The following is a 14,502-nucleotide window of genomic DNA, read 5'->3' on the forward strand; positions in this document are numbered from 1 at the left end:
AAATGCTTTTTTTGTGGGTCATTTCACTGACGACACTGGAGAAAGTTAAAATATGATGATCAAGGAGAAAGGATTTTAAGCAGGCATGGCACGCCTGGGAAAAGCGGAAAGGAAATCGGCAGGTGGCCAAGGGAAAACGGGTGCAGCTGTTCAAACGAATTTTTTTTTTTTGGCCAGAAACAAACCAGTTGCAGCAAACTTCAGTCTGGGCCGCTGCTATTTTAGAGTTCGCTCGGTGGTAATTCCTAAAAGCATTTTACGAAAGAAATTGTGTGAAGAACACCTATTGGGACGTATCTACTGCCTCCCCCTAAATCAGAAAGTCACACACCCGTGATCCCATTTAATTATTTATGGACTTCTTGAGCCTGCTTTGATGCTGCTGCACAACTTCAGAAGAAGGGTGAGTAAAAAATAATAATATCCCCACTTGTGGAAATCTAGCTTGTCATGGAAAGTGGTCCTAGCCTGGTCTTCTCTTGGGTGTACTAGAAGAAGAAGAAGAAGAAGAAGAAGAAGAAGAAGAAGAAGAAGAAGAAGAAGAAGAAGAAGAAGAGTTGGTGTTTATATGCCGACTTTCTCTACCACTTAAGGAAAAATCAAACCAGCTTTCAATCACCTTCCCTTCCCCTTCCCTCAACAGACACCCTGTGAGGTAGGTGAGGCTGAGAGAGCTCTAAGAGAGCTGTGACTAGCCCAAGTTGACCCCGTTGGCTTCATGTGTAGGAGTGGGGAAACCAACCCGGTTCACCAGATTAGTGTCCACCGCTCCAAACCACCACTCTTAACCACCACCACGCTAGGTTTCTAAATGCAGGGAGTTCTTTAGAACACACACATGTACATGTATATATGGAATATTTAAAAATGCGACCCACCTGCCTATAATGTCAAGTGGGCCAGTCCGAAGAGTAGGGATGCCAGCCTCCAGGTGGGACCGGGGGATCCCCTGGAATTACACCTCATCTCTAGACTACAGAGATCAGTTCCCCTACAGAAAATGGATGCTTTGGAAGATGGACTCTGTGGCATTGTACCCCAATGAGGTCCCTGTCCTCCCCAGGCTCCACCCCCAAATCACATAAGAACAACAAAAAAGGGAACAAAAAAAAAAAAACCTCAACCAAATATGTAGACAAAGGTTGAGCTACAAACTATACAATATAACAAAGCATTTACAGTTATTTCAAGGTGTACACAGTAAAATAGTTAAAAACACAGGGCCTGGAGTACAGGCTGCATATAAAAATAAATTGTAACATTCTTAGGCCCAGTTTATATACAAACAATGTAAATGACCAATGCTTGACCAGATGCGTTTCAGCCTGAGTAGGCCTTCCTCAGTGGCCATAAATACATAAAATTATAAAAAACACATCCGGGAATAAGCCTTTTGAAATATTTTTCTGAAAAATAGAAAACCTAATATTTTGTGTGGCTTGATGTGGATTCTTAACCTCAATTGTGGGTCTTGCCACAATCTGATGCAAAATGAACAATGCTTCCAGATGTGTGTACATCAACCTGTGATGAATCTGAATTGGCCACTGTAATTGTTTTGCTATACTGTATAGTTCGTAGCTCAACCTTTGAAGCTCTGTTCACCCCCAAATCTCCAGGAGTTCCCCAACCTGCAGCGGGCAACCCTTCCCCCTCATCCCCTGCTGGTGGCGGGAGTTTTTTGGGGTGGAGCCTGAGGAGGGTGGGGTTTGGAGAGGGGAGGGACTTCAGTGCCATAGAGACCAATGGCCAAAGTGGCCATGTTCTACTGGCAACCCTACCCAAGAGGGCTGTGCCACGTGCTTCAATATTGCCCTGTCAAGATTGACTAAAAGGGTGGAGCTCCCTTCAGTTTCTACTTCTGTGTCAGATACAGAAAGCAAGGCATTTTCATCAGTGCCTCCAAAAAATCTGTTCTGCTACCATCCCTCCAGCCCTCTGGCCCCAAGCGAGGCAAAGGTGGCTCCCCTCCACTCCAGCTAGGCCCAAAGCAAGGGGACGCCCCCTGCTTTGACATGTTTGGAAAGCATGGGCAGCTTTATGGCGATAGTAGGAGATAGCGGACCACCTTCCCTGCCAAGCACAGAAGCCTTCTTGTGGCAAAGAGCTTGTTGCTCCTTCCGGCCTGGCCAGAAATCACAAGGGGAATAACTCTTCCTAAGTATATGGCATGAACACATGAAGCTGTCTTAATACTGAATCAGACCCTTGATTCATCAAAGTCCATATTGTCTACTCAGACTGGCAGCGGCTCTCCAGGGTCTCAGGCAGAGGTCTTTCACATCACCTGCTTGCCTGGTCCCTTTAACTGGAGATGCCGGGGATTGAACCTGGGACCTCCTGCATGCCAAGAAGATGTTCTACCACTGAGCCACAGCCCCTCCCCTAGCTGGTTTTTTTTGCTTTTCCAACAGCAGCCTGCCTGTATAAGCAGAATACTCCACAAGATGAATAGGAAGTCAATACACCCACTATATCATCCTACATTTATAGCAGATGAAGCATGATAAAGCAATGGGCAAGCGTATTTGGAAACGAAACCTTGTTGACCTCATCCATTTCTGCAATTAGCCGCCCTTTCCCTCTTGCCCTCCCCCCTCCCTCTTCCCCGTAACGTTTTTACCAACTTATCACGAGATCGCACAAACCCTGCAAATGAATTTGATGCGACGGGGGGTGGGGGGAAGGTTCCTTTGGAACGTCAGGATCATTGCCAGAGAAATTAACTTGCTACAGAACCATCCTCACTTCACAGTGTTATCAATCTAATGTGCCTGTAACGCCATTAACGGCCAGATGCATGGCTCAATTAAATAACGCAACGAACGGCTGCACTCCCGTCATGTTTCTTGCTCAATTGTACATCGCTTCTTTCTTATCTGGAAAGAGCCGGATTATAATAACCGCCATTGGTCTTTAATAAGCACTGCAATTATTTGGGGTTGGGTTAATACAAATGTCAGCGTTGGAATTAATGGTAACAATTTCACAAAATATTAAACATTACAATGCCCCGTTTAACACACTACGATATTTGTTTCCCCTGCCGACGCTGTAAGAAAGGTTGCCAAACTATTCTCTTGACAGCAATAGACTGCTGTCCATGGAAAATAATAGAAATGGCATCCAGAGAACCTTGCCCATTTAAAATCTTGGACAATCATGTTTTCACAAATGCCTTTAAGAAACATGGCTAACAAAATGGCAGGAAACTAAAATAAGCTGGCTCATGTCATGGTTAGCAAATTAACGGGATTGGACTCACAGTATAAAAATTCTAAGATGAAGAAGAAGAGTTGGTTTTTATATGCTGACTTTCTCTACCACTTAAGGGAGACTCAAACCAGCTTATAATCAACTTCCCTTCCTCTCCCCACAACAGGCACCCTGTGAGGTAGGTGGGGCTGAGAGAGTATGACTAGCCCAAGGTCACCCAGCTGACTTCATGTGGAGGAGTGGGGAATCAAACCCGGTTTTCCAGATTAGCGTCTGCTGCTCATGTGGAGGAGTGGGGAGTCAAACCCGGTTCTCCACCGCTCCAAACCACTGCTCTTAACCATTACACCACGCTGGCTAAAACAATGTTTCAGATGGCTTCTCGGACTGGCAATCTTATTTCCCACCTGGCATGTGCACTTTAGATGCAGCTCTGTTAAGGGCTTATAATTAGGGTTGCCAGGTCCCCCCTCTCCTCTAGCAGGAGGTTTCTGGGGTGGAGCAAGGGCAAGGATCACGCGCTAGCATTTTTTGAGGGGGTCGTGATGCGGCGCTTCTGGGTGTAAACTAGAAGTGATGTAATGGCGTCAGCAAGGCTGCATGAAACGCAATCCCCACTCCTGAGCCAGCTGATGGATTGGCGGTAGGGTTGCCAACCTCCAGGCTGTGGCTGGAGATCTCTTGCTATTACAACTGATCTCCAGCCGATACAGATCAGTTCACCTGGAGAAAAATGGCTGCTCTGGCAACTGGACTCTATGGCATTGAAGTCCCTCCCCTCCCCAAACCCCGCCCTCCTCAGGCTCCACCCCAAAAACCACCCACCGGTTGTGAAGAGGGACCTGGCAACCCTAGTTGGCAAACAATTGCCTGCCAATCCAACCAAACTAGCAACCCTACTTATAATACAACAGTGCAGCACAAACGTTGTTTGCCACTATCAACTCAGGTGTTTGTCTAGGTACTCTAGATGTAAGGCCAAGTTCCACTAACCAGGGAGTAGGGGGGAAAAGGGGGGGGAATAATTCAGCTCACTTCGGCATTTGTGTTATCTCCAAATGCTTATCTTAAAAATCGTGTTCTAACATTTATTTTCCAGGACTGTTAGCTACTACAGATTGCTTTTTTTTGGGGGGGGGGGGAGTATTTTAAAAAAGGCACCAGTAAATAATAAAACGAATTTTTTTAAAGCAAAAGACCATCTATTAATAGAAACATACTCTTGTTTTATTTAAAGATCACCAGAAAGGTTATTTTGTTTGGTTGGGGTTGAGGAGAGGAATCGTATTTCAGTGTGTGTGTGTTATAAGCTTCTGACTAATGGCCACTCTATCAATTAATGACCTCCAAAAGGTCCTCTCGTTAACAGTCTTGCTTAGGTCTTGCAGACTGAGGGCCATGGCTTCCTTGATTGAGTCAATTCCATCTAATGCTGGGTCTTCCTTTTTTCCTGCTGCCTTCAATTTTCCTGGCATTATTGTCTTTTCCAGTGACTCTTTTCTTCTCATAATATGACCAAAGTACAAAAGCCTCAGTTCAGTTTTTATATGCCAACTTTCTCTACCACCTAAGGGAGACTCAAACTGGCTTACAGTCACCTTCCCTTCCCCTCCCCACAACAGACACCCTGTGAGGTAGGTGGGGCTGAGAGAGCTCTAACAGAGCTGTAACTTGCCCAAGGTCACCCAGTTGGCTTAGTGTGTAGGAGTGGGAAAACAAATCCAGTTCACCAGATTAGCCTCCACCACTCATGTGGAGGAGAGGGGAATCAAACCCAGTTCTCCAGATCAGTCCACCACTCCAAACCTTGGAAAAATGGGAAAGAGTAGGCTGTCTTTCAGATCTTTGGGGCTAGGGTTGCCAACTGTGGGTTGGGAGATTCCTGGAGATTTGGGGATGGGGGGTTGAGGAGGGGAGGAACCTCAGCATGGATGTAATGCTCAGAGTCCACCCTCCAAAGTTGTCATTTCCTCCATGAAAACTGATCTTTGTAGTCTAGAGATCAGCTGTAATTCACATGAATCACATGAAGCTGCCTTCTACTGAATCAGACCCTCGGTCCATCAAAGTCAGTATTGTCTACTCAGACTGGAACTGGCCGGTCTGAGCTACAGCCCTTCCCTGGAGATCTCCAGGCTGGAGATTCCAGGAGATCTCCAGGCTGTACCTGGAGGTTGGCTTGTTGGCAACCTTATTTGTCAGCCAGGTTATTTTTTTAAAAAGCCTTGGAGGGAACAATGAAGGGCTTACTCCGCAGGGGATTCATTGATGCAAATGTGTTTCATTTGCATATCTCGTAAACATGGAGCGCTCCCTGTTAAATTTATTGTTGCAAATATCTAAATTAAATTAAATGTAATCCATTATGCCTTATAAAAGAACATTACCCAAAAAAGAGACTAAGCCTAATAATAAAAATGGGGGGCACAGTGCCAATAAAATTATTAGAAGCGATAACGTCTCTGCAGAAAAAAATGCATCTAATTTCAGCAACAGGCTACAGAAATAAATAGGAAAGCACAGGGAGATTTTTGTTTTTTTTCTGTGTTGGAGGTCATCTGTCGAGCACTAAAAAATTTCTAACTTTTGGGTTGGGCAGCTGGCAATAAAAAGCAGTCAACCAGGGCCTGTGTGGTGCAGCAACTCCAGGAAATCACGAGAAAAAGAGAACACAATGCAAAAGAAGGACCATTACGAATACGCTGAACAATCATGTATGCTAAATATATGCACCAAGGAGTAGGTAACTTACAGCGCATTCCTAAGGAGAGTTACTACAGTCTAAGCCCATTCATTTCAATGGGCTTAGACTAGAGTTAACTCTCCTTAGGAATGCCCTGTTACACTTCAATTCGCAGGCTTCCAAACCCACTGAAATCAATGGGCTTAGAACAGTGAAACTGATTAGGATGGCAGGATAAGGCTGGAAGCCTAAAAATACTTTACTGGGTTTAAGTCCCATTGAACAAAACAGGACATGCTTCTGAGTAGACCAGGTTAGCGGTGCAGTGATTTGCAGACTAAGATCAGGGAGACCCGGGTTTGAATACCCCCTCTGCCCTGTTAGTTTATCTGCTTTAGGATTTCCAGCCTCCAGGTGGGGCCAGGAGATCTCCTGGAATTCCACCTTACCTCCAGACTATGGCTGCAATCCTGAAAGGGGTGGGTGGGCTGAAGCTACTTAGAAGCCGGAGTGACCCCGCACTGGCATAAGTACCCCTTTAACCTGGGAGAAGGGACAATTACACCCTCCCAGGGGCAAGCACATCGGGGTGCCGCAGAGCTGTGCTAGCCCTCGCTGCCAGTGCAGCCATGCTGGCATGTGGGAAGGGCCTTCCTGGGGGCTGAGTTGCCTTTACGCAGCTTCCTAACACCTTTTGCTCCGGGAATGCCCCCTCACACCAGGTGTTTTGGTGTCATAGCCTTGCTTTACTCAATGGGGACATTTTCTCTTTTTAATTTTTTAAAATGCCTTTTATTTTCTTTGCGGAGGCTGTGCCACCCCCCTACGTTGACTAACTCCCCCCCCCGGCCGTTGCCTAACTGCCCCCCCTTTCAGGAATGGGCTGCCCAGAGCTTGGCTGCTTTGGAGGGGGGGTTCTATGTAGGGTTGCCAGCTCCAGGATGGGAAATACCTGGAGATTTTGGGGGCAGCGCCTGAGGTGAGGTTTGGAAAGGGGAGGGACTTCAATGCCATAGAGTCCAATTGCCAAAGCAGCCATTTTCTCCAGGGAAACTGATCTCTATCGGCTGGAGATCAGTTGTAATAGCGGAGGAACTCCAGCTACCACCTGGAGGTTGGCAACCCAAGCTTTATAGCATGATACTCTGCTGAGGTCCCCAAACCCCACCGTCCCTAGGCTTCACCCCCAAATCTCCAGGAATTTCCCATCCAGGAGTTGGCAACCGTATTCTGAATCCTTCTCTCCCCTTTCTGTCCTTTCCTTTACCCTTCATCAGTCTTGAGAAACAGAAAGCTGAATAAACCTGTGGGAAAATGGAAACCAAAAGCAGAGAGCAGCACCAGGTGTGGTCTATTTGACCCCTTACACAAAGTCTGAGGTAATTTCATCTGGATCTGTTACTTTGCCGGCGTGTTTGGATTGGATTTTGGTCAGCTACGTTCTAAATACACATTTCTAGTTGTAACTGTGAACTAAAAATGGACTCCAATAAGACTGCAACTGTGTCAGCAGGAAAGGAGAAAGAGGGAATCTACCCCATCTTTGTCTGATACTCACAGACCCTAGCCAAGGGCAACTGACCGGGAAGACATTTCTCATTTTTTTACTTGGAATCGTGATCTTATCTTTCTGCGTTCACATTTATTTTTCCGTTTGGCTGTTAACCTTTGAATTGAGGACTCGGCTGTAGCTTGCTTCCTTCACTTTATTTTTTCGGGTCACCCCATTCTGAACTTCAATGCTCAGGCTGCAGACAACCTCATAGTCTCTAACTACAGAAATGGGAATCTCTGAATGCGCAAGACCTGCCCAGCCACAACCTTGTAGTGTGATACTTACTCTTCCGGCACTCTGGAATGAGCTGGCCAGAAAAGTATTTAGAAGGGGGGGGGGGAGAACGCACGAAAGGGTTCAAACTAGAGATTAAGAGCCAATTTCAATGTACACACAAAGGTGTTAGACGTTCCACATGGGGCCTGTGTGTGTGTTATGTGCCATCAAGTTGCTTCATGCTTAGAATCATAGAATCATAGAGTTGGAAGGGAGCAACAGAGTCATCTAGTCCAACCTCCTGCACAATGCAGGAAATTCATAACTACCTCCCCCATACCCCTCTATTCCTGCTGCCTTCAACTTTTCCTAGCATGACTGTCTTTTCCAGTGACTCTTGTCTTCTCATAATGTGATCAACTTAGTCATTTTAGCTTCTAGGGTCAATTCAGGCTTGATTTGATCTAGAACCCACTGATCTGTTTTGGGTTTTCTGGCAGTCCATGGTATTCGTAATGCTCTCCCCCAACACCACATTTCAAAGAAGTCTACTTTCTTCCTATCAGCTTTCTTCATTGTCCACCTTTCACACCCATACATAGTAATAGGGGATACGATGGTATGAATTAACTTGATCTTGGTGGCCAGTAACACATCCTTACCCTTAAGAATATTTTCTAGCTCCTTCAAGGCTCCTTCCCAGTCTCAATCTCCTTCTGATTTCTTGGCTGCAGTCTCCCATTTGGTGGAGTAGGCATATTTAACCAGTTCTGCAGTCGCTCCATTGGTTACCAGTCAGCTTCCAGGATTAACTCAAGGTCACAGAATCATAGAAGAATCATAGAGTTGGAAAGGACCACCAGGGTCATCTAGTTAAACCCCTGCACAATGCAGGAAATTCACAACTACCTCCCCCCCACACACCCAGTGACCCTTACTCCATGCCCAGAAGATGGCCAAGATGCCCTCCCTCTCATGTCTAAGGTCATAGAATCAGCATTGCTGATAGATGGCCATCTAATCTCTTCTTAAAAACCTCCAGGGAAGGAGAGGAAGCCTGTTCCACTGAGGAACTGCGCTGACTGTTAGAAATTTCTTCCTAAAGTCTAGACAGAAACGCTTTTGATCTACTTTCAACCCCTTGGTTCTGGTCCAACCTTCTGGGGCAACAGAAAGCAACTCAGCACCATCCTCTATATGACAGCCCCTTCAGTACTTGAAGATTGTTATCATATCCCCTCTCAGTCTTCTCCTCTTCAGGCTAAACAAACCCAGCTCCTTCAACCTTTCCTCATAGGACTTGGTCCTATGAAGTGCAGGATATCTCTAGAAAGTCTAATGACCCCAATGCCCACAAGACCGCTTTTCTCGATATGCTCTGCTGCAGCATCTTTGCTCATCTAAACAAGGCCTTCAGAAGGTGCCCCCCACAAAGCTGCCCATACCAAAGCAGCCCACCTGTTGTGGCTCCCACCTGGTAGAATGGCTTGCCTGAGGAGGTCAGGAAAGCTTCCCCCACGCTTTTATCATTTGACAGACTGTGTAAAACAGAATGGTCCCAGAGGGCCTTTTTATAAAGGGAATGGAGTTGCAGTTAAATGGAATGATTCAGGAGGACGTTTTCATAAAGAGACAAGGGCACTGTTTATTGTATGCATTACTTTGTCATTATGGCATTGTTTTCTAAATGCCGTAATCCAGTTTTGACATTTCTTCTGCCAAGCGTCTTACACTTTTTATGGCACTGTTTCCTAATCTTGCCCTCCAATCTCATTAGTGTTTATTGCATAGGTCCTTGACCTTTTTGAGCCTGTGGGCACCTTTGGGATTTTGAACGATGAGCGCCACGTCAAAGCGGCTGCTGCAGGAGGAGGAGCCAAACCCAAAATGGCCACCTTGGGAGATGGAGCCAAATGGAATACCTCCCTGTTCACACATCCTGGGAAGAAAGAAATTCTGAGGGGGAGATCGAACCCACAGGTGCTTGCTTACCAGTCCTCCTCATCCTCCAGGGGAAAACCGTTTCATTTGAAACAGGACAGCCAATAACAAGCCCTGATTTACAATGGCCCCGCCCACTTTCTGAAAGGTTTGGCAGGCGCCAAGGGAAGTACTGGCAGGAGCTAAGGTAGAGTTGCCAACCTCCAGGTAGTAGCTGGAGATCTCCTGCTATTATATCTGATCTCCAGGTGACAGATATCAGTTCCCCTGGAGAAAATGGCTGCTTTGGCCATTGGACTCTATGGCACTGAAGTCCCTCCCCTCTCCAAACCCTGCCCTCATCAGGCTCCGCCCCAAAATCTCCAGGTATTTCCCTACCTGGAGCTGACAACCCTAAGGATGAGGCGCCATTGGGCACATTGCAGAACCCTGGTTTATTGCATGCCTTATACTATTCCTGTTGCACACACACAAAAAAGTATAATCTGCCTTGAGTCTCCGTGAGGAAAGCGGGCTGCAAATAAAGTAAACAAATGAATAAATACCTACCTTTCTCCTACATAGCCGGCGGTACACAGGCATGCCCCTGTCACATGATCACACTGCCCACCGTTATGACATGGGCAATCCTGACTGCAGTTAACCCCATACGTTCCCGCTGGGCACGGCTGGGCACACACGGAGCCCTGAAAGAAAAACATGCATTTCAAATTAGCCGTTCCCAAGAGGTTAGTCTGTCGCAGCGAAAAATCAAACCAGAGTTCCCTGGCACCTGAAAGACTCCCAACATCCAATCTGTGCAGTTCTCACTCAGGACATTTAATGCATTATGTGCTCGCAAATATTTCCACCAATGGCACCGCGACAGGGCGCTAGAGTAACATTTGTCTCATTGTTAGGGTTGCCAACCTCCAGGTACTAGCTGGAGATCTCCTGCTATTGCAACCGATCTCCAGCTGATAGAGATCAGTTCCTTTGGAGAAAATGGTTGCTTTGGCAACTGGACTCTATGGCATTGAAATCCCTCCCCAAACCCCGTCCTCCTCAGACTCTGCCCCAATAACCTCCCGCCAGTGGCGAAGAGGGACCTGGCAACCCTACTCATTGTACATGCTACACGAATAACCCCACCTTCAATGATACTGTTCATGTGGCCAATTAGGCCCTGAACACTGAGATCGAAAATTAAAGAAAAGAAAAAAAAGAAAGAAAAAGAACAGTCTAGATAACTGAATAACCCCACTTGGGTTGCCAGGTCTCTCCTGGCAACCAAAAAAATGTGCCTGGCCCATTAGAAAGACTGGATCAAAGAAAGAGACTGGATCAAAGAAAGAGACTGGATCAAGGGGCCAGATCCGGCCCCTTGAGAGCTTTTATCCAGCCCGCAAGAAAGCCACCCCCCGTCCCGAACTGGATTGGCAGGCCCACTGCAGGCTCGCCAGCCAAGGCAGCCACCCCCCTGCTCCTGATCTGGGCTGTAAGAGTGTTATTGTTTTAAGCATGTTTGTATTTTAAGTAAAGAGTAGTATCATAAATTGGCTTTGCCTGTGTCTTCTATAATGTTTGTATCTCCAGTACCTGACATTAAATGTTATGGTACACATGGCCAAGGGACATTTAAGTCATATGACCAAGTGACATTTAAGTCATATCTGGCCCTCGTAACAAATGGGGAGGGGCCATGGCTCAGTGGTAGAGCATCTGCTTGGCATGCAGAAGGACTCAGGTTCAATCCTCGGCATCTCCAGTTAAAGGGACCAGCCAGGTAGGTGATGTGAAAGACCCCTGCCTGAGACCCTGGAGAGCCACTGCCAGTCTGAGTAGACAATACTGACTTTGATGGACCAAAGGTTTGATTCAGTAGAAGGCAGCTTCATGTGTTCATGTGAGTTTGACATCCCTGGACTAGATGGTCTAATCCTGCCAGAAGGGACAAGACACAGGTTTTACAATGATGGTCCAAAGAACACCAAATGGCTTTCTTAACCTGGCCCTAGCTGTGAAAGAGACCCTTTGATGCCTTTTCAAGAGCAACCCCTGTGATTCCACCTTAACGGCTCCTGTCTCTAAGCTCTCAAAAGCAGCGACACCGGGCGTCTCTCTCTCTCTCTCTCTCTCCCTCTCCAGGAAGGCAAGGTGTCCATTTATCTTGATAACAAATGCATTCTCTCTTCATGTTTCAAAGAAGACAGGATTTCTATCAGCGAATGATGAGGCAGCAGGGCTCAGAGAGGCATCCCTCAAGAGAGGTGTGAATCTCCGGGCCCAAATGTGTGTTAGGGGAATACAAAGTGTCCCTTTTTTTCTGTAGGATCAAGTGCCGGAGCGAAGTTGCGAGCCGATTTATGCCCCTCATCAACATAGTTCATTCCATCAGCAGCTTTTCCCAAAGAGACAAACATCCCCCATGCTGTGGTTCTGCAGCGTCCGTTTGCAATATTATTAATCACTATTAGGAAATGCAAAAAAAAAAAAAAAATTCCTTCCCACCTGGTCTAGCTTGCTTTGTTTAACAGCACCAAGAAGAAGAATTAACAATAATTCTCCCATTCAAAGGTTTTATGGAGCACGGAGCAAGAATTAAGGATTTACAGTAATCAGAAGAGATCTCGAGTGTGCAGGAATATTTTAGCAAGGATTAGCTGCATCTTAACACTTTCCAACCACCTTCTTCTAATCGGAATCAGGGTGGTAAAACGATGCCCCCTTTCGGCACTTTCAATCCACGTGGAAGGGAAAGAACAGGCAACGGCCTAGTCTGTGCCAGGAATGGAAATACGGAATCAAGAGGCTACTCTGTGCTCGTTCGCAACACATGCAAAACACGGGGAAGCTCGCTAGATCATGTTTCCCAGACAGCTGACATCCTGGCTCTGTTTGGGAGCGGCCCAACCATGACGTTGTGGTGGAGGCCCCAGGTTTTCAGAGGTCTTGAGAAGATTGGCCAGGGATGACACCATACATAAGGTTGCCAGGTCCCTCTTCGCCACTGGCAGGAGGTTTTTGGGGCAGAGACTGAGGAGGGTGGAGTTTGGGGAGGGGAGGGACTTCAATGCCATAGAGTCCAATTGCCGAAGCGGCCATTTTCTCCAGGGGAACTGATCTCTACTGGCTGGAGATTGGTTGCAATAGCAGATCTCCAGCTATGACCTGGAGGATGGCAACCCTGAGGTTCCTTCCTTCCCCAAACCTCTTCTTTATTAACCAGTTATTTCAGTGGGGAAACTGATTGCTCAGGGAGCAAGTCTCTGGGCAGATATGCATCTCATCTCATGCAAAGAACGCACCGTGGGAGGAAGCATTTTCTGGGTCCCCAGTGCAATCAGACTGGGTGGAAGTATATATATTAACACATCCAAAGTTACGCATGCCTCCTATGGCTGCCAGCGCATATTCCCAATCTTCCCCCTCAAAGTACAACAAATGCACAAGTGAAACTTCTGCACTCAGAGACTGGTATTCCATGGAGCATCGTGCATTCGTGAAACATCAGATTCCCTCCCTTGCTCACTCATTACTGGCTCGCGGCAGCCCAGCTGAAGCAAAAAGCACTCCAAGCGGCAAGAGTTGAAAACCTCCAGCAAAAAGAAGTAGACGTTTCCCACAGTCTGCAGCCAAACCGAATCGTCCTCCTCTTTCATGAAAGCCCCAGAGAGGCCCTTCAAAAACTTTCAAATCTCCACATTTACAAGTTGCCTTTACTTATTAGCTTCCATATCCTCCACCAGAGTTGTTTGCCTGTCTCTTTCCATACATTTTTTTAAACCAGCTCTGTTCAAAAGTATGCATTGTTAACCACAGGTCCATCCCCAGGGAGAAAACAAGCAGCAATACGGTTTTCAAGAAATCTTCAGGGCTGTCGCAAAGCCGTCTCTTTGCTTCTTCCAAGTGGCCCCAGCCCAGGCAGGCTCATTTTTGGCCCATCCAGCATCTGAAGGGGATTTTTTAAAGCTCCAAAGAGCCAATTCGCCAAACAATTGGGGAGCAATTGAATCACAGAATCATAGAGTTGGAAGGGACCACCAGGGCCATCTAGTCCAACCCTCTGCACAATGCAGGAAATTTACAACTGCCTCCCGCCGCACTCCCCCAGTGACCCCTACTCCATGCCCAGAAGATAGCCAAGATGCCCTCCCTCTCATCATCTGCTTAAGGTCATTGAATCACCATTGCTGACAGATGGCCATTTAACTTTTTCTTTAAATCCTCCAGGGAAGGAGAGCTTCCCACTTCCCAAGGAAGCCTGTTCCACTGAGGAACCGCTCTGTTAGAAAATTCTTCCTCATGTCTAGCTGGAAACTCTTTTGATTTAATTTCAAACCCGTTGGTTCTGGTCCGACCTTCTGGGGCAGCAGAAAACAACTTGTCACCCTCCTCTATGTGACAGCCCTTCAAGTACTTGAAGATCGTTATCATATCCCCTCTCAGTCTTCTCTTCAGGCTAAACATATCCTGCTCCTTCAACCTTTCCTCACAGGACTTGGTCTCCAGATTGCTAAACATGAAACAACCAACTTCCTTGGTTATATTCAAGCTATAGTTCAAGTCTCAGGCCATTTATGCAGGGCTGTTTCCCTCACCGTCCCCCCGCTGATTGCTCCGGTGCTTCATTTGGATTATGCATGCTTTTCCCAACCATCCAAGGTTGCCTTGTTCTCTCCATGCGTTTCCCTGCATTTCCCCCACATTTTTTGGATTCTCGCTAAAACGGCATCCAGAAAACATGGGCAAGACGCACAGAAACACACGGGGAGAGCGAGGGGACCTCTTGGAGTTGGAGAAGTCATGCATAATCCCAATGAAGCACCGGAGCAATCAGCAGGGTGATGGCGAGGGAAACAGCCCTGCATAAATGGCCTCAGAATCTAGACTGCTGATTAGAGTGAGGAGT

At 46.8% G+C, this 14,502-nt stretch overlaps 1 protein-coding gene across 1 annotated transcript in view; it reads right to left on the reverse strand.

Moving 5' to 3' along the window:
• MEGF11 (multiple EGF like domains 11) overlaps window positions 1-14,502 on the reverse strand; it is a 385,704-nt gene that overhangs the window by 161,238 nt on the left and 209,964 nt on the right. The window contains exon 8 of the mRNA XM_056865833.1: window positions 10,161-10,297. Within this exon, the coding sequence (XP_056721811.1) occupies window positions 10,161-10,297 (137 nt within the window). The remainder of the gene's footprint in view (window positions 1-10,160; window positions 10,298-14,502) is intronic.

Source organism: Euleptes europaea, chromosome 20 (assembly GCF_029931775.1).
Source record: "Euleptes europaea isolate rEulEur1 chromosome 20, rEulEur1.hap1, whole genome shotgun sequence".
In the NCBI taxonomy this organism is placed as follows: domain Eukaryota; kingdom Metazoa; phylum Chordata; class Lepidosauria; order Squamata; family Sphaerodactylidae; genus Euleptes; species Euleptes europaea.